This window comes from Orbicella faveolata, unplaced genomic scaffold, assembly GCF_042242905.1.
Source record: "Orbicella faveolata isolate gen_17 unplaced genomic scaffold, um_ofav_v1 contig_4, whole genome shotgun sequence".
Classification (NCBI taxonomy): Eukaryota; Metazoa; Cnidaria; class Anthozoa; order Scleractinia; family Merulinidae; genus Orbicella; species Orbicella faveolata.
In genome coordinates, this window is record NW_028301569.1 from 9,970,208 (window position 1) to 9,996,091 (window position 25,884).

The 25,884-nt window shown below is 39.1% G+C and overlaps 3 protein-coding genes across 4 annotated transcripts; 1 reads left to right on the top strand and 2 right to left on the bottom strand.

Moving 5' to 3' along the window:
* The first annotated feature begins 5,174 nt into the window (after positions 1-5,174).
* On the top strand, positions 5,175-8,387 carry LOC110046336 (uncharacterized). The gene is made up of 4 exons (XM_020752032.2): positions 5,175-5,577; positions 5,648-5,776; positions 6,127-6,209; positions 6,722-8,387. Exons 1-4 carry the CDS (start codon positions 5,499-5,501, stop codon positions 7,298-7,300), a joined length of 870 nt encoding a protein of 289 aa, XP_020607691.2. The 5' UTR covers positions 5,175-5,498; the 3' UTR covers positions 7,301-8,387.
* Positions 7,370-13,186, bottom strand: LOC149101385 (complex I assembly factor TIMMDC1, mitochondrial-like). Of its 2 annotated transcripts, none has more exons than XM_089275809.1 (8): positions 12,878-13,186; positions 11,981-12,055; positions 11,129-11,203; positions 10,568-10,825; positions 9,995-10,062; positions 9,421-9,499; positions 9,037-9,147; positions 7,370-8,355 (listed from the first exon to the last, which is right to left on the bottom strand). In XM_089275809.1, exons 1-8 carry the CDS (start codon positions 12,940-12,942, stop codon positions 8,265-8,267), a joined length of 822 nt encoding a protein of 273 aa, XP_089131935.1. In that variant the 5' UTR covers positions 12,943-13,186; the 3' UTR covers positions 7,370-8,264. The 2 variants fall into 2 exon arrangements, with proteins under 2 accessions (XP_089131935.1, XP_089131936.1); XM_089275810.1 differs by having other exon boundaries at positions 10,568-10,822; positions 12,878-13,185.
* A 710-nt stretch (positions 13,187-13,896) lies between these two features.
* On the bottom strand, positions 13,897-24,104 carry LOC110046020 (protein SSUH2 homolog). Its single transcript, XM_089275808.1, has 14 exons — positions 23,793-24,104; positions 22,987-23,062; positions 22,683-22,805; positions 21,936-22,079; positions 20,222-20,297; positions 19,961-20,090; positions 19,210-19,270; positions 18,853-18,977; positions 18,128-18,190; positions 17,814-17,905; positions 17,101-17,193; positions 15,913-16,018; positions 15,024-15,128; positions 13,897-14,482 (listed from the first exon to the last, which is right to left on the bottom strand). The coding sequence occupies exons 2-14, from the start codon at positions 23,048-23,050 to the stop codon at positions 14,336-14,338; spliced, it is 1,329 nt and encodes a 442-aa protein (XP_089131934.1). The 5' UTR covers positions 23,051-23,062; positions 23,793-24,104; the 3' UTR covers positions 13,897-14,335.
* Positions 24,105-25,884: the final 1,780 nt, after the last annotated feature.

Here is a 25,884-nt window from a genome sequence, read left to right on the forward strand (position 1 = left end):
AGTAAGACCTTGGGAACTTATAAGTTCACTGTGTACGAACCAATGATTCGCACACACGGGAACTGAAAACGACCAAAAACGTTGTTGTCGACAAATATAACTTGTCTACAAATAAAGCAGCTTCCCTTTTCGAAAAGCGAAACTGCTTAGTTTTCCATAACTAAAAATTTAGCGTTTAGTTGTCGACAACTCATCTCACACGCAACACTCTTTCTTTAGTTGTCGATAACAAATAGTTTTCTGTCACAAATAGTTGTCGACAACTAAATGTCTAGTCTGTGGAGGTCTTTAGAGTTGTTCCTTTTTCTGACTCCATGATTAAAGCGAGTCCATGTGTCCTAGGCTTAATCATGCAGATTGAGTATAGGTTGCGACAAGAAATTAAAATGGGTCCTTGAAATTAGTACAACTCGTTTGTTATTGTTTTTCAAACTAGAATTGGCCGTTAGTAAATTACAGAATGAGAACTTTAACCTATATGCTTACCCAGCAAAATTTGACTCATCTTAATTTAGCCTGTCCCATGAAAACACGAAATTTCGTGCCATGTAATTTAGCCTTCTTTTTTGAAACGACGAGGAAAGAAAATAACGACTGCTAATTCGAGCTAATGGTCCACCTGCGCTATGAATCCAGACCACCACATATCCAAAAACAAAGGACCTGTTTGAACAGTTCGAGATTATGCCTTTTGTGCTAAACGTGAGGTATACTGATCTTGCTAATTACCAACCGCGTTGAATTTTGTCTCGTTGATAATTTTTTCTAAAACACGGTGCAAGTTATGGACTTCTGTCATGTAGTTTTGAATATACGTACTTTAAAGCGAAATTCTGATCACATGTATCACATGTATGTATGTGGGCAGAGGGAAAATAGTGTTTGGCAACAATTTTCAGGCTTGCCTGACCAAAATTTTAATTAGTTCTTTCACAATTGTCGTTGTTGTCAGAATATCTTGGATTTCCTTTGTTTTTATTCCCTTTCATGCCACAAGTAATCTATTCATGTACTAGTCTAGACATTGTGTTATAAATAACGCCTTGTAACCGCATTCGGCTAATTCCCAGAACTGTGTAGCACCATTGAAAAGTTATTGCGTGTCTGCGGCTAAGAAGGTTTATCATCAAAAGACGTAACTGATAAATTGTGCACACGAAAGCACATTTCTTCTCTGAGCTGTGTCCACCATTGAAAAGATATCTCCGCGTCACCTACAAACTCTAATCCCGAAAGCACATTTCCCCATCCTTTCTTAGTTTTATCACATTTGGAGACAATAACAAAGATATCAACCTCGTTTTCAAGGTTCCCATTAACTATCGCCGTGTCCGCCATCTTGGATAAACATTCGCCATGCACTAGAAACGAGAAGAAATCTGGAAAAAGAAACCTGGGACGAGTCGCATCTCGCAGTCGCTTCTGGGACTCAGTTCCACAAGCCACTGCGAGATGAGACTTGCCCCAGCTTTCTTCTCGTTTCTAAAGTGTTGAATGGGAACGAGGTTGGAAGAATTTTTCGATCTCAGCTGCGCTTGTTCCTTGAGCATTATTTTTATACAAAGATCTCACATGGTTAGCTTTGAAGAGCTATGTATAGAAAACCCTTGTTTTGTGGTCAGCTTCTGTGACGGCGTTACCTAAATTAAATTGAAGTTTTTCTCATGAGTTGGTCGACCTTTCGGAGAATGGTTATCACTTAAATCTTTACTCCTCATCATGGTCAAGTAACATTTTTTATGCACAATTTAGTAGAATTTCCTCTTCATAGCCTCGTACAATCTGGAGTAATATAAATTTCCCCGAGATTATTGAGCGAACAACAACAACAAAAATAGACGTGGGGAAACAAATGGCCGCTCGAATTGGGTACTAACAGGACGGGCAATTCTACTTTTATCGTCTAGTCGATCACAGGTTATTAAATCACTTATTTTATAGTGAGTCGTTAGATAATTATGCACGTGCAACTCACCCGGTTTTATTTTCGTAATCATCTTTCGCTTTCGATTATCATTGTTGCTTCAGAATGCAATTCAAGACGAAATCACCTCTTTCAGGAAATTCGATTCGGCTAGTTTAAATTTTTTTCCCCATGTTTTAGGTTGACATTGATTGTTTGGGATATTTTTTTTCTTTTGAATGTCTTTTTCATCGACGAATGGAAACAGATCTAATCATTTACGTAAATCATAATAGATGCGCTTTTTGATTCGGCCGAAATTTTTTCCAGTCAGAAATTTTAAAAACGACAAACATCCGTTAGTGCTACTTTTTATGTATGCAATTTTAGCAGTAGTCCTAGATTAATCCGAAAATACCAAGCGGCTCTTTAAACAGAGAAAACTACAGCTAATTATAGATCTGTAATTGCCACATTTACGAATTTCAGTGTGATTAACAAACGTGGCTCGGGAACTGCTCCCTCAGAGTACATGGCGACGTTTTTGTCTAATCTTTGTTTCTCCGCTTGGAAAAATCGACGACTCAAACACAACGGAAAGAAGCGCAAATCAATTAAAACAGGTCGCCAGGCAGGTCGGTCTTGTTGACTGGACGACAAACCTAAATGATATATTTTGTAATCGCTGCTATTGCGAAATATGTATATATATTGGTGGGCGTTAAGTTCAGACCCTCGCCATTCAATATTTGCTAATCACAGAATTAAACCAGGACAAAGGGACAAGTTAGTTTGAGCACTTACCAAATTTTGATTGTAAGCTTGCGGCGATTCAATTTTTTTTCTCTCAACTTAAAGGCTATTTAAGGCCAACAACTGAAATTAGTCATTGAAACGCAGTTGACTTCTAGATCAGAGTTGTTGAAAGGCATATTTTGGGAAGGAGATGACGTTAGCAATGACGTCATTTAAGTGGATCACGTGGGGATAGCTTAACCAATCTCAAACAAGCACTCACCACGAAGTAAATGTTTTGTCATCTAACACTGAGGAAAGGAACGCGTTGAAGAGTTATAACGAAAATCTGCCGTTGACCCGTCTTCTCTGTTCATTTTTCATGAAGGCTGAAGCAGACCCTGAGAAAGGAACACAGTTGATCTGTTAAGTACCGGCCAAACGATCACAACATTTTAACGTAACATATCGCAACATTGTTGGGCGCAACATGTTGCGCTCGTTTGGCCACCCTATTGCGACTTGTTGCGACATGTTGGATGTTGCTGGCTCAAATTCGACCATTTCAAATTTGACCCAACATGTCGCAACATGTTGCGCCCAACAATGTTGCGATATGTTGTTTCGAAATGTTGTGATAAACACGTGATACTGCTTGTCAAACGCTGCGCCCGTGGTGTTGTCAGGCGCTCAAAACCTAACCATCAAGCACCACGTGCACGTTCCAGCCTGAGGACGAGGAAGCACGTGCTGTGAAAGAACTGACCGGCAAATTTAAAAGGTCGATTTTCGCGAGACAATGCTAATAGAAGAACGATGTACAACGTGACTAATAAAACGCGAATAAACAGAGCCGAGGTCTTCCCATCGTCCTTTGTGCGCTGTTTTCCTAACACAGTACTACGATTACCAGTTGAGTAAGGCGCGACGAAAGTTTGGTCACCAGGTTTGTGAAAATCTTTTTGTTGTCACCGGCAACTGACTCCGTTTCCAGTGGCAACTTGTCGGCCTTTGACGTCATTGGGAGCAAAGCGCGCGATGTTGTAGGCGACGCGACAGACGACGCACGGCTTTGTTACCGATGGAAACGAGGTAAGTTGCCCGTGACAACACTATAATTTATAAGGCTAAAACTTCGTCACCAAACTTCCGTCGTGTCTTATTCAACTGATAATCAAAATAAGGGGACACCCTTAGTACCATGTTGTTTTCAGTCGAAAGAAAAAGAATAAAAACTTTTAGGCGAGCAATCGGTCAGGCTGCAATTTCCTGATTGAAAAGCAAGTCCTCTAGATATCCATCCAGGCTTTCCTTTGTTTGTTGTTGCTTAGTTTTTTGTTTTGTTTCTTTTAAATTTTTTCTTTCATTTCGCTTGGGAATTTGAACCGATGGCGATTGAGACTTGTTTCAAAATTTAGCAATCAAACACAAACAATTAACAGAACGCGCGACCCTTAAATGTTGGAAAAGGTTTTTAAACACAAGTCTGAGATTACAATTCTGTGATTGATGTAGATGGCTGCAGGCAGAACCCATGCCCATTAAAATCGACCTGTGATTACGCAATCAAACTGATTAACCTGTGACAATATTTTTTGGTTTTATTTTTGTTTTCTCGTGTGTATTTTTGCGATAAACACTAGCTCCCTGAGGGGAATCTTCAAACGAAAGCTAGAACGTTTTACTTTGACTGTTTTTCTTTTCGCGGCCTCAAGTTTATCTCTGTCTCTGAGGGTCTGGCGATGACAGTAATTAACCACGGTGAATCGTTATTTTTTTTTTTGTCCTAGTCACCTGTCCTTTATGATTCTCCACCAGAGTTATTATTCTAAAGGGAACATGAGAAATTAAGATTACGTCTGCAATAACCATTTGCAATGAACGTTACATAAAACGGTCCATTTTATCTCGGAACGATAATTTTCACTTCAGTACTTTGTTTCAAATATTACTCAGTAGCAAAAAATAAAATATCTTTCAACGAAATGTTCGCAAACTGTTGTTTTCTCTTACGGGGGCGGAATGGACGAAAACAGGAGGTGCCTAATCCCTTTTAGCCTAATACTCCTTGTCTCTGATTTTGAGAGAAAAACAAAATACCTTTCTTGTGCGACGAAAAACGCAAAATCTGCTGCTTCTGAGATTCGAATTAATCGTGTGCCTTCGGCGGCCTATTCGATGCTAGCGATTTCGCGGTAAATGTTACTAGGCCGAGGAGAAGAAACAAAAGGCCCTGAAAAAACACTGCGATACAGTACACTGTGAACGTACCATTTGCTTGGTGCTATAAATCGATGCGAAGCGAAAAGTCCTTCAATAGCGACGCACAAATAGACCGTTGAATCTGCCTTAATATTTCAATATACTCTATTCTGTAGGTTGAAAATAAATTAATCTTACCTTTAACAACCACTACGAGTCGCAAACAGGCCGGGCGATGATAGCTGATTACGCTTGAGCTAACTTAGACCAAGAGACGGCTACAAACTGTAATGTTCAAGATAAATAAGCTAAGCAAATGAGGCTAATTACATGCAATTAACTGAATTACCAATGATATTTCATTAAGGTTTTTTGGAAATTATCTCCAATTGATCATAACTACAGCAATTAGTATCTTATTTTAAAACAACGCCTTGGATGAAAATTACATTGTCTCTAAAGTGGAGAAAAGTAATTATAAAGGACCCGCATAGTTTTAAAACAATTTGAATTTCAGATTTGGTAGCCAGAGAGATGATTGCAAATACAGATCGTGAGGGGATTGGGGTTGAGAAGGGTTTCGACGCGAAGCAGATTGGGACCGAGCTAGTCAATCCACCAATCACAGTCAAAAGCCGGGAAATTCGAAAGTATCAACATGGCCGCCGAAGGAAAACACAGCGTTCCTCAGGTCGCTTCTCGTTTGTGCGAAAATCAAAATAATCCTCAGGAAAAAGGTAAAAAATTCGTAAAATTGTGACGGTTCTTTTTTTATTACAAGCTGTTATTTGATTTGCTAATTTTCAGCCGCGAGTACGAAAGAATATCCTTGGCAAGCGGAGTTAAAAACAACTCGTGATCACAGGATTATAAACGACATTCTCGAACGAAGAAGCGCAGAGATTCGAATTCTTTACGAGCAGTGCCACGAGTCCGGTAAGTGACTTATTTAGTGCCTTCAAATGAAATCATGTTTGCTAGTCTCCTAGTCTGTACTTGTTATAAAGTGAATCAAGACAATCGAGTGTCGAGCCTAAATTAGATTGTCCATCAAACTCTCCAAACCCCATGCATGCAAGGTTGTTAATATGGCTCCCTTTTCTAAGAATCGATTTAGTTCCAGTTCATTAAAAGGAATTTTTAGGATAGTCACTCACCAATGATCTTTCCTCACTGTTTCATTGATATCTGCCTTGACTGGTTTAGCCCAGAGGACAATTAATGAGTGTTAAGTGTTTACACTGAGCTGACCTTGATTGATAAGCTTAATATACAAACTCCCACAGATGATCAATGCCGCTGCCTTGAGGAAGAATGGTTGGCCTTAGTGACTGAGAAGGACAGAAATCTTCGACAACAAATTGAAGAGGTATAAACATGATTTTCACAACCTTCACGTACAGGAGTTTCGCATTGATTTAGGTTGCCACTAGTTGGCAATGGGTAGAGGCACTGTCACCCTGTTTTTCTGTAACTAAGGCTTTAGGGGGAGAGTTGTATTTATATCTGAGCTATGTATTTCACCGAAAAAGACTGTAGGTCCCTTAGACTTGAAGGTAACTGTAATCCTTTCAAATTGTAATGATTATTTTAATGTCAAAAAGAGATGAAATTATGTGGAGTAACAGAGGTTATTTCAATAACCTGATGTAAGATGCAGAGGAAACCCTCCTTATGGCCACCCCATTAATCCAGCCACCTCGTTAATTACGGCCAATTTATTGTGGCCAGAACAGAAGTTCAGTCAGTCACTTTCTTATTTAAATAGCCACCCCATTAATACAGCTAGATTTTTGCAGCCAGTTGGTGGCTGGATTAATAGGGTTCCACTGTTCTAGGCTTTTCTTAATTTATGCACAATCCCTATCTTTTATTCCACAGGAGAATGAACAAGCTAAGAATAATCAAATGAAGCAACTTTATCTAATCCTTGAAACTCTGGGCACTTTCGGCTTTACCAAACCAAAAGAGGCCATTCTGAAGCGAAATCTTGCAAAGGTGTACCAACAAGTTGGGAAATACTGTAGCAGAAATAACATCGATGTGACAACAAAAAGTACAGGTGATGGTCCTACCGCACCCCTTCCCCCACAAATGCTGATACCATCTCCCCCTCCTCCACCCCCTCTGACTCCACTCACTAATAACAAAGCAACAGCTGAGAAAGATTCTAGAAATCTTTTGAGAAAGAGGAGTATGTCAACTACAAAGAACCCAAAAACCCCGCAAAGTCAAGCTAATGAAGAACTCCTCAAAAGAATCAGGAAGGGCTGTAGATCTGAGTTACGAAGCACACCTGTTAAACGTTCTCCTGGTGGGACACCGTTCAAACGACAGAGGCGCATGTCTGACAGTGACACTTCTGACATGCTTACTGTGGCTTTGAAGAGGAAATTCCAAAATGTGGCTGTTCAAAGCCCGAAAGAAAATGAATCTCCACAGTCAGTAATGTCTCCTTGAGGTTTGCAATAGAATCTGCCTATAGCCAGTTTAAGGGAAAAAAGAAAGTTCTTTTATAAACAGCAATAATTCATATGAGCTAAAACTTTTATTATAAGCTTTTTATTATTCATATGTTCTCAAAGGGTACAACAAACATGTAAACATTATCATGCAGGTAAATGTACTGGACCGTAACCTTATGTCAGAATGACCTGTACATAGCAGACAGACTTCATCATGTGCAACATTTTGATGATAACATGATTCCAAAAATTTTCACTAAACAATGACACATGTTTCTTGTACATAAACTGTACAGTCATGGGTGGAAAAGTTACAAATTATCCATCATGTAATCAAGTTTCAAAGTGAAATTATGACAACAAAATAAATGTGACTAGATAAGTAAACATGACCCATTGATGGTTATTTGAAATTGAAATTATTATTCATTTAACACTGCTTAAAAACAGACTGGACAACACTGCTCTAATGGGTGTGATAAGAGGCTTGTAACGAAAAATAACACAATAGATTATTTGATAAGGTTGGTTTTCACTTTCCTGCAAGAATAAGAACATTTAAGTATTATCATTCCTTTCATGCATATGGCATGCTGATTCTAATTCTTATGTTGACTGTAGCTCGCTATTGTGCTTTATAAAGTCTGTGTCATTAGTTAAAATCACCACAGAGAATTTGTAAGACTTGAATTTTACTACTCATGTTTTTATCCAAACATTATGTGCGAGCTTCATAGATTTTCACTTGCCTGTAACTTCATTTGATGGTCTTAGTTTTCAATGATGTTAACATTACAGACTTTTGTTGGTTGAGGTTAGGGGCTACTGCCTAATGAAATTCTCTACTTTTCCAGACATTGTGTTTGACTGGTACATCCTCTCCTTGGGTGATCCCAGACTTAAGCTCATCCAGTTGCACTTCAAAAAATTACAGAAAAACTTAATAATATTTTAATTTGCTATCTGTCTTCATCTTTCAATTCATCATTTTCCTCAAGATCTTTTTCCATAGATTCAATGAATGAACTGGTTGCTTCAAGTTTCTGTTTCCTGTTAATAATAAACATATACAGTATTGTCAATCAATGTGAATGTTTTTCCACTAAAAAAGAAAGAAAAAATTTATAGTATTGCTAACTGACTTTCTAGTGACATGATTTGAGGGTTGTGAATAAGCTCAGATTCTAAAGCAATGTTCGCTGCGATCCTTTTGGTCAGCACCAAGAAATCGAGACCTCTGGTAGAAATCGGAACATGAGCCAACGTTAGTCACAGCGGTTACTCTCTCTACGCATGTTCAGAAACCATAAATATTGAACTTAAATGCAGGCATACAATCAAACCTGGTTCAAGTTTTTTTATCTTGTCCAGAGTGTAGAGCATTCAGTCAACTAGGGATACTGACCAAAAATGCACAGCCACTTTTGACTAGTGACAAGAAAGATTCTAAAGGGTTTAAAGGGGAAAATGCCTAGCAAGGAAAGAAAGCCAATGAAAGGGAATTAACTAAATAAATACCTGTACTGACCCAATCCCCTCTTAGCTGAACTGATGCCACTAGCCTAGAAACTTTCTTCATCTGCTATACTACATTAATTTAGTCTACTTACTGCATAAATTAAGCTGATTTACTAATCAAAGCAGAGGTGGACTGCATGTTGTTGACATGAGTCAAGTGGCCAGCCAGAGGAGTTGTGCATCACTGTTCAAACTGTACAATCTAGTTCTTACCATTCCTGTTCTTTGTCATCTGATGCCTGTTGCTCTGGATGTAGTTTATTGAGTTTATATTCATCTGGTAGAATTGCATTTACAGCCTGTGCAAGTATTCCAAAGGGCAAGCTGAAAGTTAACACGAATGTAGTAGTATCACTAAACAAAGTGAAATGCACTTGACTCACTGCTTTGCACCAAAAATTATAAAATGTAACATGGATTGCTAGCCATGGGATGGGGGGGGGGGGGGGGGGTTACTGTCTAGAGGCTCGCTGGTCACAGTGGAGGCCCCCAGACATCCCTGTTTATCTGAAAAGGGACCTTAGATGTACATGTGTACAAGAGATGGGAGCATACAATAGACCTAACCAGTTTTTCTTTTTTTCAAATAGTATTTACCTTAAACCACCACCTATTGCTGCTCCAACAACCATTTTACGCCAACCATTAAATGTGTTGTACAGAACACCTGTTGAAGCTGTAAAATTGAACAGCAAGTAAATGCTGTGATTGTACTGAATACATGTAATTATTAATTAATGAAAAATATATTAAATTAAACACTATTATCAATTATTAAGATGACAAAAAGTGTCACCCCAGTCCTACACACAAAACAATAATTTTAATCCATTTAGAAGTGATACCAGAAATTTGTTTTTGGTTGCTTGTAACCACAAGTACCAGGTTATACCAGCACAGGGTCTCATTTATATTAATTTTGTTTGAACCCTTGTTAGTAACACATCTTCCCAGTCTTCTTGGCACTTTGTTATATCCAGGTTCCACTGTACAAATTTAGCAATACATTAGACAAAACGAATTGTTAAAATAGGTACAGTCCTCTCAGTCCTTTCACTGTTCTGTATCACTAGTGACTAACCTTATTAGATAATCTAACGTTTAGACAATTTGTATTTTTAATTTATATAACCTATTCATATGAAAAGTTTTGCCAGACTTGAGGTCTTACCTCCACTGGCTACGTAATTCAGTGCATCATGTTTGTTTCTAAATGCTTCCAGTGCAACTAAGAGAAAACTGAAAATGTATTGAATTGATAATTAATCATGTGACAGACATTTCAAGACCTCGAGAATATTCCTAGGACGGACACAAAGTCTTATTATGTGAAAAGTCAAATTTCGAGATAAAATCCTCTGCTTATCATTGAGAAATTTCCATCTCTTGTACTATCCAGGAATGCGATAATGTTACAACACCATATTATCCAATTTCCCCTCTATTATCTGTCAAGTGACCCATTACAAGAGGTTAAAAACAAAAGAAACTTTCAAACTTTTAGCTCTGAAAGTGGTCATGGTCGCTTATGAGAGGTGGTTGCTTACAAGAGGTTCCAAATATAGTGATCTGACTGGGAAACTTTTGGTATTTTGGAAAATTGGTCGCTGAGGAGAGGTGGTCACTTATGAGAGGTGGTCAAAACTGGGGGTTCGACTGTATTCACAAGAGGCATGACTGTTACATGTGTACATAATGATCAAAGTATTACTTTGAACATTATACAAATATGTACTTTGCTTACCTATAGACACCAGCAAATGCCCCAGCTCTCCATCCCCAGCGGCATCCATACTTAATAAATCCCAAAATCACTGATGCATGATATTGACGCTGAGCATGCATTGCCGAATCATACACAGTCAGCTGATTATGTCGACGGAAATGGTCATCTATAATTCGTTTACCAAACCGGCCGCCAAGCAAAAAGGCAACTGCTGTGGTAGCATACACAACTGTTTTGATATGTTCAATCTCTGGTGTTAATCCCGTATCATCACTGCTGTCAAAAATCAAATGGATTTTTCCTGTAGAACTATTTTTAATTATTGATATAATAACTAAAACACTGAATGCACTATGAAGCCTATTTTTAAATAGATTTAACAAAATTTAAATTAAAACTCTAATGTGAATATTTTATAACTGTTCATTCCAAATCTTTAACAAATCTTTACTCTTTAATAACAAATCTTTGCTAACAGTGACCATTACAATCCGGTGAGAAGTTCACACAAGCAGTCCTATGGTTGATTGTTTCGTATCAAGTAATAATAATTATTAAATAATATTTACATGTACACACCTTATTTTGAGTAAGTCTTTAAACCTACTCCATCGACTCTTCTGTCCAAACTCCTCTCTCTGGGATATTGTCTCCCTGTGGTTCATCAAATAACATATCATTGGTTTCATGTGTCAGTTATGTTCTAGCATTCCTTTCTTGCCACCAGAGTTAAGGCCAACTGATCCTTTTGGAGAAATCTTAACTTCTGGTTGGGTTCCATTTTTTGTGTATCCATGGCCAGTGTGTTCATTTTCAGCCAAAGAGTCAGCCAATCATATTTCAGCAGAATAAAGAAACTGTGCAGAACAACCTGAAGTCTGTGGATCATGGCCTCTGGGAAAGAGAATGCTAGCAACTCCACTTGCAGCCATGTCTAGCTAACAGGCACTAATGCATATCATTTCCCCTGGACTTCCACAGAATCTGCACAGAATCAAGTACGAGTCTTTATTACGGCCATAAAAGCAGCACACACCACCACTGACAGCTTATTCTGGTTTCTATACTAAAGTACACAATACAATGCAATGCCATGCAGTATTTTATTCAAGAGACGTTAAGAGACTAAGGGTGTTGCTACCAGCACCCTCCCCCGTCCCAAAAGGATGTAGGTCCGTGATAGGTTACTCTCCCATCCCCCACCCCCTGTACTTTGGCAAGTTGTAAAGCCTTACACTACAAGCAGCAAACTGTTCCAAGTAACTTTTAACTTAATATGTGGCAAGATGCACTAAGAAAGTTGTGACTAGGGTAACCATGTCATTAGCTTGTTTAATGACACCCTCTCTCCTCAAGATATCGAGCAAGTTGCTAGGGATGCATCTGAAAACTTTTATTAATAGTTTATAGCTTTGTATGATCTCTACATACCGTATTTCAAATAAAGCCTTAACTCTCTGCCAGCCAGTCCCCTGTTCAGGCTCGTCATTTGACAGTGTTGTACCCCTAATAGTTTTTCGAACAAGAAATTATTGTAAGAAATACTTCATATAACAATATATGTACACTTTTGTACAGGCATTTCAGCTTGTGGAAAGCCATGACCTTGAGTTGGCAGGTCTGATCTGTTCAGCACAAATAAATCAGCAAGCAAAACTCTGTAATTTAGGGAATCATACTTATTTTCCTGGACCTTGCTATCCTCTATAGGACAATGATAGTAAAAAAAATATGTACATTTTACCACAATGTCACCTTTTGCACCTAACAAAGCCTGTTTTGGCACTATTTTTCCCTGTCCTAATGGTATTGCGTATGCTATGCCTGAAGATTATAGAATCTTTGTGTACCTTTTTATAAGCATTGTTTAGGTTCCTGTGTGCTAAGAAAAAATGGGTTAATGTACCAATTGTCATCTTTTTTTCCAATGGAGAATTGGGATAAGCTTACCTGTATATTTCTGAAAATATCTTAGAAATACAATATGAACGCAAAGAAAAATACATATAGGCATGCATTCGCTCATCTTTCACATACACTAGAAGGATAATTCCTGACAAAGATATGATACTGATACCAATACCTCATTTAACCTCCAGCGATTGAGGTATTTTCCTAGCTTAATAACAGCTTATGAGTCAAGTCACAGAAAAGTTACAATCTGACTCAAGGGGATAATACGTGTATCTGTTATAACTTCAATTTGCTTTAAACTTACAAATAATATAGGTCCCAGGAATGGGCTACTCAAATTATTACTTAATTTAAACACAACATAAAAGGTACTAAAACACTGGATAAATAGATCATAAGATTTCCTCATCCTACCTTTGTTTATCAAAATATCCTTTCACACGATCCCAGAGTGAAACATCGTCACCTGGAGCAGACATATCTCTGCTTTTGGAACACTCACGTGGGCTTGAAATGCACCAGGTAGTTTTCAAGCATTATCTGAAGCACCAAATACCAAAAAAATCTCCCTTACACAAAGAACATAATTATCGTTAAATGATACGGGAATTTCAATTTCTGGCTTGCGAAAGATGTACGAAAAGCTTTTAAACGTTTAGTTATAAAATTCGCAGATCTGCGGAAGCCATCTTGGCCGGGGGCACTTAGGAAACTGGGGCTGATCATAGCCTCGACCTGAGACAAAGCCTTTTGAACCACAGGCAGACCACACCTTATATTTCCACGATTACATCTTCATCTCAACGTTGGCTTCCGAGGAAGCTCTTTTAAAGTAATTTAAGAGAGCACTTAGGCTAACCATGAGTGCAGATCGTATTTATCATTGACAGTTGCTTTAATAACTTGAAATAAGTCACACCTTCCCCTTTTGGATCGTTGGAGCAATTTTATCAGGAGATAATTATTTAAAAAACAATTGACTCACAGTAAATTGTCAGTCTGGAAACTATCAAACTTCATCTTCATTGGAATTGTGGGAGTCTTAAAGAGATCTGTCATGCCACGTAAAAGGGAAAGCTTCAATCCAACCCTGCTCCACAAGTCCGCCATCTTAGAGAACCCTTGTAGAAAGCAATTTCGTGACATGGTGGCGTTAAAGCTCTCCATCCCTTTTACAGGCGGGCCGTCCGAGTCATAAGAAACAAATACTTTTAAGAAACAACCAAGTTACGAATCCCAGCTCACACGAGGTAAATTAGTTGGCTAGTGCTGGCCGTGACCGAAACGCCCGACTTGTAATGAGTGGAGGACCTAGACTCGGGATCAATAGAATAACAAGGCCAGTCTTGAACCACTCAGTCAAGTGATGGGCGCATTTACCACAACCTGTACATATGTCTATCTCCTTAGGAGAGTTGAATAGTAGACATTGATTTTAACGTTCGAGCATTTATTGTGCTTTACGTTATATTGACGATACAATAATTCTTGACCATAGGGCTTGTAAAAAAGAACGATAACCTAATATTTGATGGTTCCTAATACATAATCTGCTCGTTTTACGAGCCGCTAACTTCATTTTTAATCTGGCTTGGAATTACAAATTCCAACTATTTTGTAAACTAAATTTTGATAAATCTATTGGTAAAATACGGTGTTAATACTAAAACGAAACTTAAGTTAGTTGCGGGGTTAGTTGCATGCGAATTTTCCCGCACTTGGCTCAGATGACATGTTTTAACTTGTCTTAAATTCCTCTATTGTATCATGTACGGTCATGGAAAACCTATAAAACCTATCACTTACAAAAATTCTCAAAACCTATTGTATTATAATTTCTATACGCTTGCTGCTCCTAGGTCGAGGAACTCTCTACAGAATACTGCATCCACAGCAGCACTGCTGAGGGTAGTCGGGTGCGTACACTTTGTGATCATGCCCGCACACCCAGAAGCGGCTGGACATCTCTTTCCATTGGTAATGAATCTCAGACACAGGCACAGCTCGCAATAGTTGACGCTGAAGGAAAAAGCGTCACACAACACATTGGTTAATTGTTGTCGCGTTTTCTGTCACGCCAGACAGAGCAAAATAATAAATAAGATGATGTGGTTAGAAAGACCTAGAAACATGGGGACGTGATGGGTTTTAGTTCAGTTCTGGCCCTCTCTCTGTCACGCAACGCTACGCTCTTGGAAGAGTTGCGTGACAGATCTATTTACTTCATGTTACAGCTACACCGTGCTGACGAGGCCCGACCAGGTCGAAACAGCTGTCCACAGTTGCAATTCTTGGCTTTCAGTTTCGACTCTATCATGTCGTTGTCCCGTTAAGCTTTCTACATAGTAATCAGCCTTGCTTGATTGTTACAGATATAGGGCCAGAACTGAACTAAATGTGTTTGCGAGGAAGTTTTATTCCCTATTGGGAAACGTTGTCAGAGTTTATTTGAGGCAATTCAGATTTCAAGCAGATTTTTACTTGTTTTCCAGCACCTGCCGTCACTTGCAAGTCTATTACTGCAGTTTTACGTCAGTCAGTAAACAAGAGCTGTATTTACCTGTAGCAGAATGCGTTTGGAGGGCCACTTGTTACTATGCTCGTCCACCAGCTTTTTGGAGCCTATGTTGACTTGCTGGTCAAAAAAGTTAATGATAGGCCAGACCTTGATGAGAATAAAGCAATGCAAGAGAGAGAGGTCACTAAGAAACCTAATTACTGTAATAACAAGATAATATTTGAAATTATATTTTTAAGAAATAGAAAACATGTACCGTGTTTCTATCGAGTTATAGAAATACGAGTGGAAGTTTGGGAGAACGAGAAATGCTGTGGGAACACGAGCCGTAGGCGAGTGTTTCCACAGCTTTTTCGAGTTGTCCCAAACTTTGGAACTCGATAGAAACACGGAGAACAACTTTTTTACTTTGATCATCAACATGAAAATTCTCTTTGCTCGCACCATCATTACGTCAACAGCTCGTGATATTGTAGTGCTGTGTTTCTATCGAGTTATAGAAACACGATTTTTAACCAATCAGCGCGCGTATTTTCTTAGGTTTGTTCTATAAAATGAGATAAATGTTAACGAAAAATACAATGTTGAAAAATAGGAAAAACACTTATACACGCCATCAAATGGGCTACCCCTGCAAGAACACGTAGGCTTGACAGCAGTCAAAGACTTAATAAAATATTGCTAATACGTAAAACTCTAATTTTCACTTTTTTCTTCAAATCCTATGAACTCCATCTTTTTCTTCACGTTCACAAAACTATAAAAATCGTCAAAAAAAATTCGTAAAAGTTTATCACATGTTTACGGGACGTTCACTGCACACCAAATGACGGCATTCTATATTGCATAAAACTTCTGCAAAATATGGCAGAAAACTCTAATCCCCCTTTAAACCACTGTGCACTTTTCATTAAGTAACCCTGAAACACACCCTGGGCAGTTCTTGGCTGAATATCTCAGTTCCTTCGGATTTGACAATGAGTTCTGTAGGCAAACGATCTGTTCTCTCCACAACATGGTTGGACACGTGATTTTCCCTTTACCAAAATTAAGGAGAAAAATAATTCAATTTTATAATCTCTTATTCAAAGAAATGAACCTAACCGCGCCTGACACTAAGAACGCTTGTCTCTAGATCTTTCAATGATTACAACTTTTTCACCTCTGCTAACGCTAATGCATTTGACATTTGAAGACTACGTAATGCTCTTCCTGGCGTACAACTTTTTCACGCTAACCTTGCAACTTTAACGCGCTTACAACTTTGTTGTGTGTCCTTAGAGCTTTTACACTTTTACGACAACAGTGGAGCCTCCATAACGGCCACCTTTCTACAACAGCCACCTCCGTAAAACGGCCACTTTTTAAGCCCCGTCGGACGGTCCATAGATTCAATCTAACTTATTTTAACCTCTTCACAACGGCCACTAAAGCGCGTCCCAACCGCCAAAATAATAACCTCTCGACAACGGCCAGTTAATCAACGACTGACGAACGGTGTGTACAAAACCCCATTTTTTATTGTTAAGGTCACGAAACTTGATCCATACCGCGCATCGTTGGTCTCTGTTTCTGTTTGCTTTCTATCTTAGTGATAATTATATTTTGATACATGCTACAATAAGCATTTTTTGAAGATAAAAATGTTGCAGCCCTGAGAAAAAGAGGTGTCATACAACTCATATCGAACCCCTACCTCCCCTTAATGGCCACCTCTCTACAACGGCTACTTTTCCCTGTCTCCAAGGTGGCCGTTGTGGAGAGGTTCGACTGTACTTTTCCCGCACTTACACGACTTTTTCTGCGTCTTACAGTCTTCCACCTTTCACCAAGCGCGCTTCCAACTTTCTCCGGACACCAATTTTGTTGCGCTTGCAACTTTCCAGCGCTTGCTTTTCAACGGTGCTCTCTTGTTCAAATTTCAACGCCTTGAAAGACACTCTTTTTTTTCAATACTCGAGTATATTTTTTAACAGTAGTACAATTACGCGTCAGTCACACTCCACATTGATGCAAACCTTTATACTGCGCTTGCCAATTTTCCGAGTTAACATCTTTTCTGCTTCCTCGATCTACCAGAAAACTGTTTTTTTTTTAATACGTAAAGCCATTCACTCACCATTTTACAGTCATTTCAATGAAAGTTTTCAACTGCGCTTGTGCCAGACAAGTGGGGCACTTGATTCGACCATGTCCATTACAAACGTCACAACTGTCGACAAACAGTAATTGTTTATTAATCAAAACTAAATGCAAGGCTGGTAGTACATCAAACCGGCTAGTTTATTGAAGCCAATATTTTGACTTACAATAATAATGTTTGTCAATTTTAGTTACTACTGGTCAGGATGAGATTGAGAATAAACAGTGACAAAAATCAAGGTTGGGGCCATTTTAACCCAAGTTAATAAACTACATTGCATGTAGAAATTATTGTCAAACTCCTGCTGTTGGTGACTTCCCAGAGTGCCACATGTACAGTCGGCATGTACGCAGTCGTCAGTGCTTGTTATAATTACGGTTGGTTAGTTGTTGCTGTTGCTGTGATGTCTTCAAGACATGTAAAACAAAGGAGAATGTTTTCTACTGTGAATTCTTTTGTCCTTTTTCTTACAGCATGTTGGTTAATGGCCAGCCTAGGGTTGCCAAAACTACCTGCATGCCTGAGAACTTTTGCCCGTACTCTTTAGAAAAAGATGGTAAAATTATTCGCCTACTTGACGTGGATAAATTAAAGTTACCTACTTGAATTAATTAGATTGTATTATTATTTACCAATTTCTACATGATGGGAGGGGGGGGGGGGGGGATGGGGGTGGGGCTGTCACTTACCTTCTCCATCCCCTCCCAAGACAGTTCATACACTGTTCCCGTTGCTGCATTCCTTCCACAAGACCAGAACCCTGGCACCTGGAACATCGCAACTGAAATCACGAGGAAAAACGGTTCAAATGAATTTAAGTATGACAAGTTTGGCAATAGAAGATAAAAGTGAGGAGAATGAAGCTTGAAGGAACAGTCTGATGAAACCAAGAGCAGACATCAGTTACTGGATTAAGTTTAAATTTATAACATCTCACTAGTTTTAATGTCAATACTGATAAGACTCAGACATGCAGCATATGCTTACTGATGTATTCACGTACCCTTCCACGTCCGCAGCATCTGTAGCAGCGCTTGTATCCAACCGCCATACAATCATGACATGGCTGGAAAAGAAAGTCAAAGCCAAACTACCATTTAAAGGAAATAACATTTGACAGATTAGAAAGTATGTGAGTGCTTGAGTTCGTGTTCTCTTTTATATTGCACTTGACTCTAGGAGGTAATATTTTTGGTGGTGTAATTAACTATATTGTTATTTCCACATGCGCTCGTTAGATATGATACATCTATATAGTGTAATTTGTACATCTTTGTGACATGTCATGTGGTCACTCATCCAGATGGTAATAGTTAGCTTGGCCAGAAATATCTGGGTACTAACAGAATTTTAAGCATCACGATGCACTAATGGTGCAGGTAGAAGAATGGGTAACCTGTGGTAGACCAGGAACGAATCCACTATTTTTCTTAGGAGGGAGTGCATCACTAAGGAATGGCATAACTGAGTGGTGACATAAGCAAATTGTTGAAATTTTTTTGCAGAAAACCAGTTTCATTAGAAAGCCGCAGGTCATATCAGAGGTGGGGGTTGGGGGGTGGGGGAATGAGCACCCCCTGCACGCCCCCTAGATCTGCCCCTGTAGACTATAACATCCCTTTCAACCAAAGAACAGAAATGCTCTCTATCACTTCACACTACATTTCGTGAGTCTGTTGACTGTGAAATAGACTCTACTGTCCATTTCACGCACATTCAGCATCATACCTTGATATTAGCAGTGTGAGGAACTTCTATTTTGGTCTGAAAGTCAGAAAACATCTGTAGCGGCTGTGCAGGAATGGCCCATGGCGGGGGAGCTGGACCATTCACTGGGCTGTCAATCGGTTGACCTGGAAATTGATCAAGTAATGACATAAATACACTGACTTTAAATCCCATTTGTTTAATGGCTTTCAGTAGTTTTCATCCAACCTAATTATAATATTTCTTACCTATCTCTGATCAAAAGCAACTTATTAATTATTAATTTATACATCTTGACAATAAATATGGCAAATAACAAAATAATATCATTATTAATAATAGAAATATGTTACAAATTAAGCTTAGATTACTCAGTACCTCTGTATGGTTCAAACTTCCACTCAGTTTTTCGTGATTCACAGAAGCTTGTCAGAGAGTACTACCAAACAAAGTGAATATACATGTCAGATGATTAATCAAAGACCAAAGAGTGATTTAAATGGTTTGAGATTTGCATTGTTTGTCAAACAAATAGTATACACCCTTAAGTTGTAGGAGTGCATGAGATTACTGCAAGCAATGCCTTGCAATCAATTTGGTTTGATCACTGTTGGCTAAGCTTTACGCATATATTCTGTTGAGTTACTAACCACAACAATTTGCTCTCACATGGGTACCCTTTGAAATGAATGCTACAGTAGAAAATTTGTTATAAGCAGTAGACCTGACAAATTGCAGGGCTAAGAAGCAGAATGGCCTTATGGTTTGGGACTATGGATCGAGCAGTCTGGATTCGCGCCCTTGCCAGGGTCTTTGCGTTGCATTTTTGGGCAAGACACTTTACTCTTGCAGTGCCTAGTTTCTCCATCCAGGTGTATAAATGCCAGTACCTTCAATTTATTGCTGGGGGTAACCTTGCAATAGGCTAGCATTTCAACCAAGGGGAGAGTAGAAACAGTCTTGTTCATTTTCTCCTACAGAAACTAGGATAACTTGGTCGAATACAGACTATGTAGTACCAGATTTATTGGCAGGATGTTGCAATGGGCTAGCATCTCAATGGGGATGCAGAAGTACTAAACAAAAGTTTAAAGGCGAGCCTTCGTTTCTGTCAGCTACTTGAACTTACATGATATGCACTTGAAGGAATGACATCCTTAATCACCATTTCTTGTGCTGGGGCTTTTCCATAACAACAATGCTCGCTCACAAACTGTAACATGGCATCACGAGCTTGGTCCTCTGTTATTGCTGTGGATCTGAATCATACAATGTAAATTTAGCGATTTCCTTCTCAAACACAATTCTATTAGTGCTAACTTCCAATTTATGGATATTATGAAACGACACTATTTATATACGAAAGAAAAAAATTAAAAAGTTTACTCACTGTTGGAAACGCTGTTCTGGCATCTGGGAGTCAGGTGGAGGTGCATATGGGGGAGGAGGAGGGGCAAAAGAATTGCCTACAATAAAGCAGAATGGACAGGGAACTTTTTATTAACAGTAAATCAGATAAAACAGTTTTCACTTGAATGCCCTATTAAAAGTAATTTCTTTCAATTAGTTTTTACTACCTACCTACCTGCCTGCCTGCCTGCCTGCCTGCCTGCCTGCCTGCCTGCCTGCCTGCCTGCCTGCCTGCCTGCCTGCCTGCCTGCCTGCCTGCCTGCCTGCCTACAATGTGGGAGGAAAAACACAAATAAACTACAAGTTCATCCCTACAAGCCTGTTTTGTGGTTGCCCACTCATCAGGGGATTTAATAAGAATAATCTTTACCACCGTTTATATACAATATAATTTACATAATATATGCAGCGCGAAATTTAACGGGTTAGTTGTTTCGTAGGAGGGCTTTGTTTCTGTGGCGGCAAGATGATGTATGTATGTATGTATGTATGTATGTCTGTATGTCTGTATGTCTGTCTGTCTGTCTGTATGTATGTATGTATGTATGTATGTATGTACAGGGTCCGAATCTGCGCTTTCCTGGTCGCCAATGCGACTAAAAATTTTGCACTGGCGACCAGAATTTCACAACTGGTCGCCAGCGGGCGATTAACTATTTCATGCCACGATAATTACACTAACAATAACTTTGATTTTCGGCCAAATCGATTAACATAAAATTCAAAGCCGCCTGCCAATTGGTCACTTCCTTTTTACCTTTCCGCTGCTTTTGAAGTATAAAACCGATTTTCCTGTTATTATAAGTCTACCACAATGTCTCACAGCAACGATCAGTGCGAAGCTTGGTTGCCATGTTTTTTCAGTGGTTTCCCATAACATACGTATTGCGGGCGCAAGACACCACGTGCATTCTTTTGCCATGAGTATTTATCCAGGCGATGTGGTGTCCAAAGATGTTCTGAAATCTTTCCATAATTTATTACAAGGTGGAGACGGAACATCGCGAAGAAATTAGATGAAGATTTAGATATTCTCTGGGCGTCAAAAGGTGGAAATGTAGATCTGTCAAAGTGGTCAGAAGATGATTTCAGCACTGGTTTGATTCCTGATTACATAGATTGCAAATGTTTTGCTGGCAAGCCCGTGGCGACCAAAAATTTTGGTTTGTGTTTCCCTGCAAAGTAAAAATTTTATTGACACTTTTTGGCGACCACATTTTTCCATTTGGCGACTGAAAAAAAATTTTCAGTCACTAGTTGGCGCCTGCCGAAAAAAGTTAATTTCGGACCCTAATGTAGAAAACATTGCTACGCTATGCAATTGGCTTAAAGGACTCATTCCACTTTATTGTCATCAAATCAGAAGTAAACCAAATCCAATCATAACTTGCTTGCAGGTTCATTTTCCATGTACAGTTTGACTGGAGGTTTGATTGGTTTGGTAAACTGTCAACATCCTTTAAAATTCCAGTGATACTCTGGTTTTGGTTTTACATTACTGAAAACTGCTTTGACTTATATACTTCCTTCCTATACCTATACATTTCCATGCAATAGGGCACAAATGTAAGGCTTTGACATTCTCTTTCCACCCACTTCGATTTGCTGCTAGAGCACCAACAGTCACCCCATATATTGCTAATATTAAAACAAGAGTGCCTTTGTGATAAGTGAGCAAGAGTGTATTTACTCACCGTACTGTGTGTTTTCGTATCCAGAGTAGTGTCCAAACATATCAGGAGGAGGTGCTGAGGGTTGTGGAGCTTTGGCAAACTGATTGTCAAACACATCCTGAGAAGGCACATCTGACCCTGAATATGTGGGTTGGTCAACTGCTCCTGAAGTAAATTAAAGCAAACAATGGTTTAAAAACTTAAGATAATGGGTGAACTTGCCCTGATTGCTGAACAGATATAATAATTCACCAAAAAGCAAGAAGATTGTTGCGGGTGTGAAGGACATGGCAGAGTGAGCTGACAGCTGACTGAAAACATATTGACAGTGCTGCAGAAATGTATAATGTAAATGCATATTAGCAAATTATTGGGTACGCTGGCAAGAATTGACTTCCGGTAGTTAGCATACATCTCATCTGGCTTCTCAGAATCTGTGTACTACAAGAGAGAGTTCTACCATAAGATGATTAGAGGTGATTGATTGACTCAGTTAAATGACCTTGCTCTGCATGAGTTCTTGTAGCTCAGTGGATAGAGTGCCTGCTGGGTGTTCGGGAGGTCATGGGTTCAATTCCTATCAGGAACTCAGATTTTTTCTTTGTCCTATGCTCGTGTCATGTTGATTAGTTCACTTTTCACATGTATAAAACTGTCTAACCATGGTAACATTTAGGTTTATTAAATTAACAGCAGCCATGCATAATATTAATGATGAGATATTAAATAACAAAATAATTATGATTTACTTAATAATTAATCGGTTACCACTTATAGCCAAGGACCCATATCCTTGTTGCTGAGGGGGTGGGGGTCCATAACCCTGCTGCTGAGGGGGTGGTTGTCCATACCCTTGTTGTGCATATGGAGCAAAACCAACTGGAGGTTGACCTGCAAATGATACAAAATATATAGGTTTTAACATCACTAAAATATAGATGTTTAATAATATCTACCTCAGTAAAATACTTTTCACAAAAAACTCCAACTAACCCTAAGCAGACAAGCAATCCCATAATTGTTCACTGGTAATTGGGTAATTACCAGACTGAGTAACTATGTAATTATTTACCTGACTGATATCCTTGTCCAGGTCCATAAGAATATCCACCAGGTGGATAAGGTGCTTGACTCATGGTATCTACAGGCTTGTTCAGGATATAAGATTGCAAGTCAGACTTTGATATTTGTCTTATAGTTAAACATAGTATTCACTCAATAAAATAACGTCATTGGTAGGGAAATCATATAGCTATGCTAAAATAGCTGCAACATCAAGTCTCAGATATTTTATGGACCTGTGTGACTTCTTGCCCAGACTTAAAATCAATGCCAGGCAATGGCCAACAAAGTAACTATTGTCCTGGTTGTAAGCTGCTCCTTAATTTGTTGCTTATGATTAATAATTAATAAATTAATGAGATTGAAAATTTATGTTTTGAAAGAGGGGTAATCAATGTTACTTGGTAATCAAGCTTCCATAGATTTCCTGTTTTTCATATTTTTTATTGTAAACCCTGGTTCAATCCCCTGGCTTTTAAATTATCCACTTCACTGTTACTAATCGATTTCAGTTTTTTTTTTTTTTTCCGGTTTCACACGTGTTCGACCTCCACGCTGAGCTGAATTTCGGTTGACAAAGTATGTGCTTTGCTGACGACCAATTGAGACAACACTTCTTGTAACACGATCTTGAACATAAATGAGTTTTCCACTAAAAGCAAGCGTCAGTTTAAACCCTCGTTTAAATCTCCGAGTCTATCCATTTTGATCGACAATCCAAAACAACGCAGCCGAAGGAACAGTAGCACAGTTCACAAAGGTGAGCCAAATCAACCTTTGTGCACAAAACAAAGTATTGATTACTTGAAACCTTACCTTAGTTAGCTATCGGACAAAAGCTTGCAAACTGTACTTTCTCTGAATTGGTTTTCTCAGAATTTTCCCGGGAATCTTCCACGCACCAAATGCGCCTTCTTTCCGCAACTGATCTGTTTGGTGTCAGAAGAAATCGATAGTTTGTCTGCAGGGGGCGGGGAGCAAAATAACTTTATGGGACGGTCGGTGGAATGTCTAATCCGATGCTAGCAGAATAATGTAGTCGAAATTACCTCGAAGTTCAGGTTTGGGTAAGCAATAAAATTCCAAGGTATAATTGTGAACGCCATAAATAAAAACAAGAATATTAGGACTTATCGACTCTCTTCACAGTTTTCGGGGAGAGGGGACAAGAGGAGGGGCGGAGCCTGTTCCCAGGTAGCAGCCGGGGTTCGGTCACGCAACTCACAGAATGGGACGGGTGGGGGGCGGGTCACAGGAGGCCGGTCCTACTTTTAAAAAAGTTACTGGGTTCCCCGGTATAAAATTTAATCGAAGAAAAAACATGATGTCCAAAAAGTGTCCGCTACCGCGGTTTCTTAGTTCCTTCTCCCACTGGGTTTCTTTCCAGTAACGTTCGGTTCCCTTCCCAGCCCCGTTCTCCCCCATGCCTTCTTGTCTCTGTCGACCTCTGGTTATTCCAAAAATGCCAAGAGAAATTCATTTCTTGATTTTAGTTCAACTTGTGCAACGTTATTTAACGTGAAATTTCCAACTTCGATAATAAATCTACAGTTAATGATCGACTAAAAGCAGACATAAAGTAAATTACACTGACTAGCCTAAAGCTGACTTTTTTGAGCGTTTCGACTATTCATTCACGAATTTGTCACACTCTGTGAGCCTTGAAAACTTCAGTAAGTGTCTCAAAGTCTTCCGTCATAATTCGAATCAATTTCCCCCCATCACCGAGTTTGCTCACACAAACGGCTGTCTTAAATATCGGGCTTGCGGACCACCTTCCTCTAATTATTCAGCGTAAATACGCCAAACAAAGAAGAGGTTGTGAGTCAGAACATACCACAATTTCCTATCGGGAAACAAAGAACTTGAATTTAGATGAACTTCTACAATCACTAGAACGTATCCCTTGGGACACTGCATTCATATTTGAAGACATTGACGATATTTTGAATGCTCTTGAGAGTATGCTCAGTGAGGTTCTCGATCAGCGTTTGCCCTGGAAAAACAGGCGAGTAAAGAGGCAAAACCAGCCCCCTTGGATGAATGATGAAATTATGGAATTGATACGTGAAAGAGATAATCTGCTGAAAACAGCCCGTCGTACAAACCTTTCGTTCGACTGGTCTTTGTACACTCGTACAAAATGCAAAACATCAAATTTGATAAAATATGCAAAACGATGTTTCTTCCAGGAAACAATAGATAAGAACAAAGGGAACCCTAAAGGAATCTGGAGGGCGCTAAAGACTTCAAGCGGTGTTAAGAAAGACCCGATCTCTATCAGACAATTAATTACGGAGCATGGCGCCGTAACAGATAAACAAGAAATTGCTGAAAATATGAATGACGCTTTTATCAACATTGCTTCACAGATTACCCCTGATAGTCAGCGCGTTGCAGATTTAGATTTTGATGATGTGGCTCTCTATGAATTTGTAAAGTCAAAGTCAGGAAACCAATCCTTTGAAATACCACCTATTGCTGAGGCGCAGATGCTTGATCTCATTACCAAGATCCCTTCAAGTAAGGTGATTGGATGTGACGGCCTTAGTGCGAAGGTTCTTAAGTTAGCGGCTTCTGTTCTGGTCCACCCACTTTGTCGCCTTATGAATCTTTCCATCTCTACTGGATGTTTTCCATCGACATGGAAAACCGCTCAAGTCACTCCCTTGTTTAAAAATGGCTCTCGTGAAGACACAAGCAACTATCGACCAATTTCTGTATTACCTGTTCTTTCGAAGATACTTGAACGACACGTTGCAACATCTCTCTGCAAACACCTACACAGCTGTGATTTGCTATACAATCTCCAGTCAGCTTTTCGACCAAATCATTCCACGGAAACGGCGCTGATTAAATTAACTGACGAACTGCTCTTTAATATGGATAATGATATGGTTACTGGCTT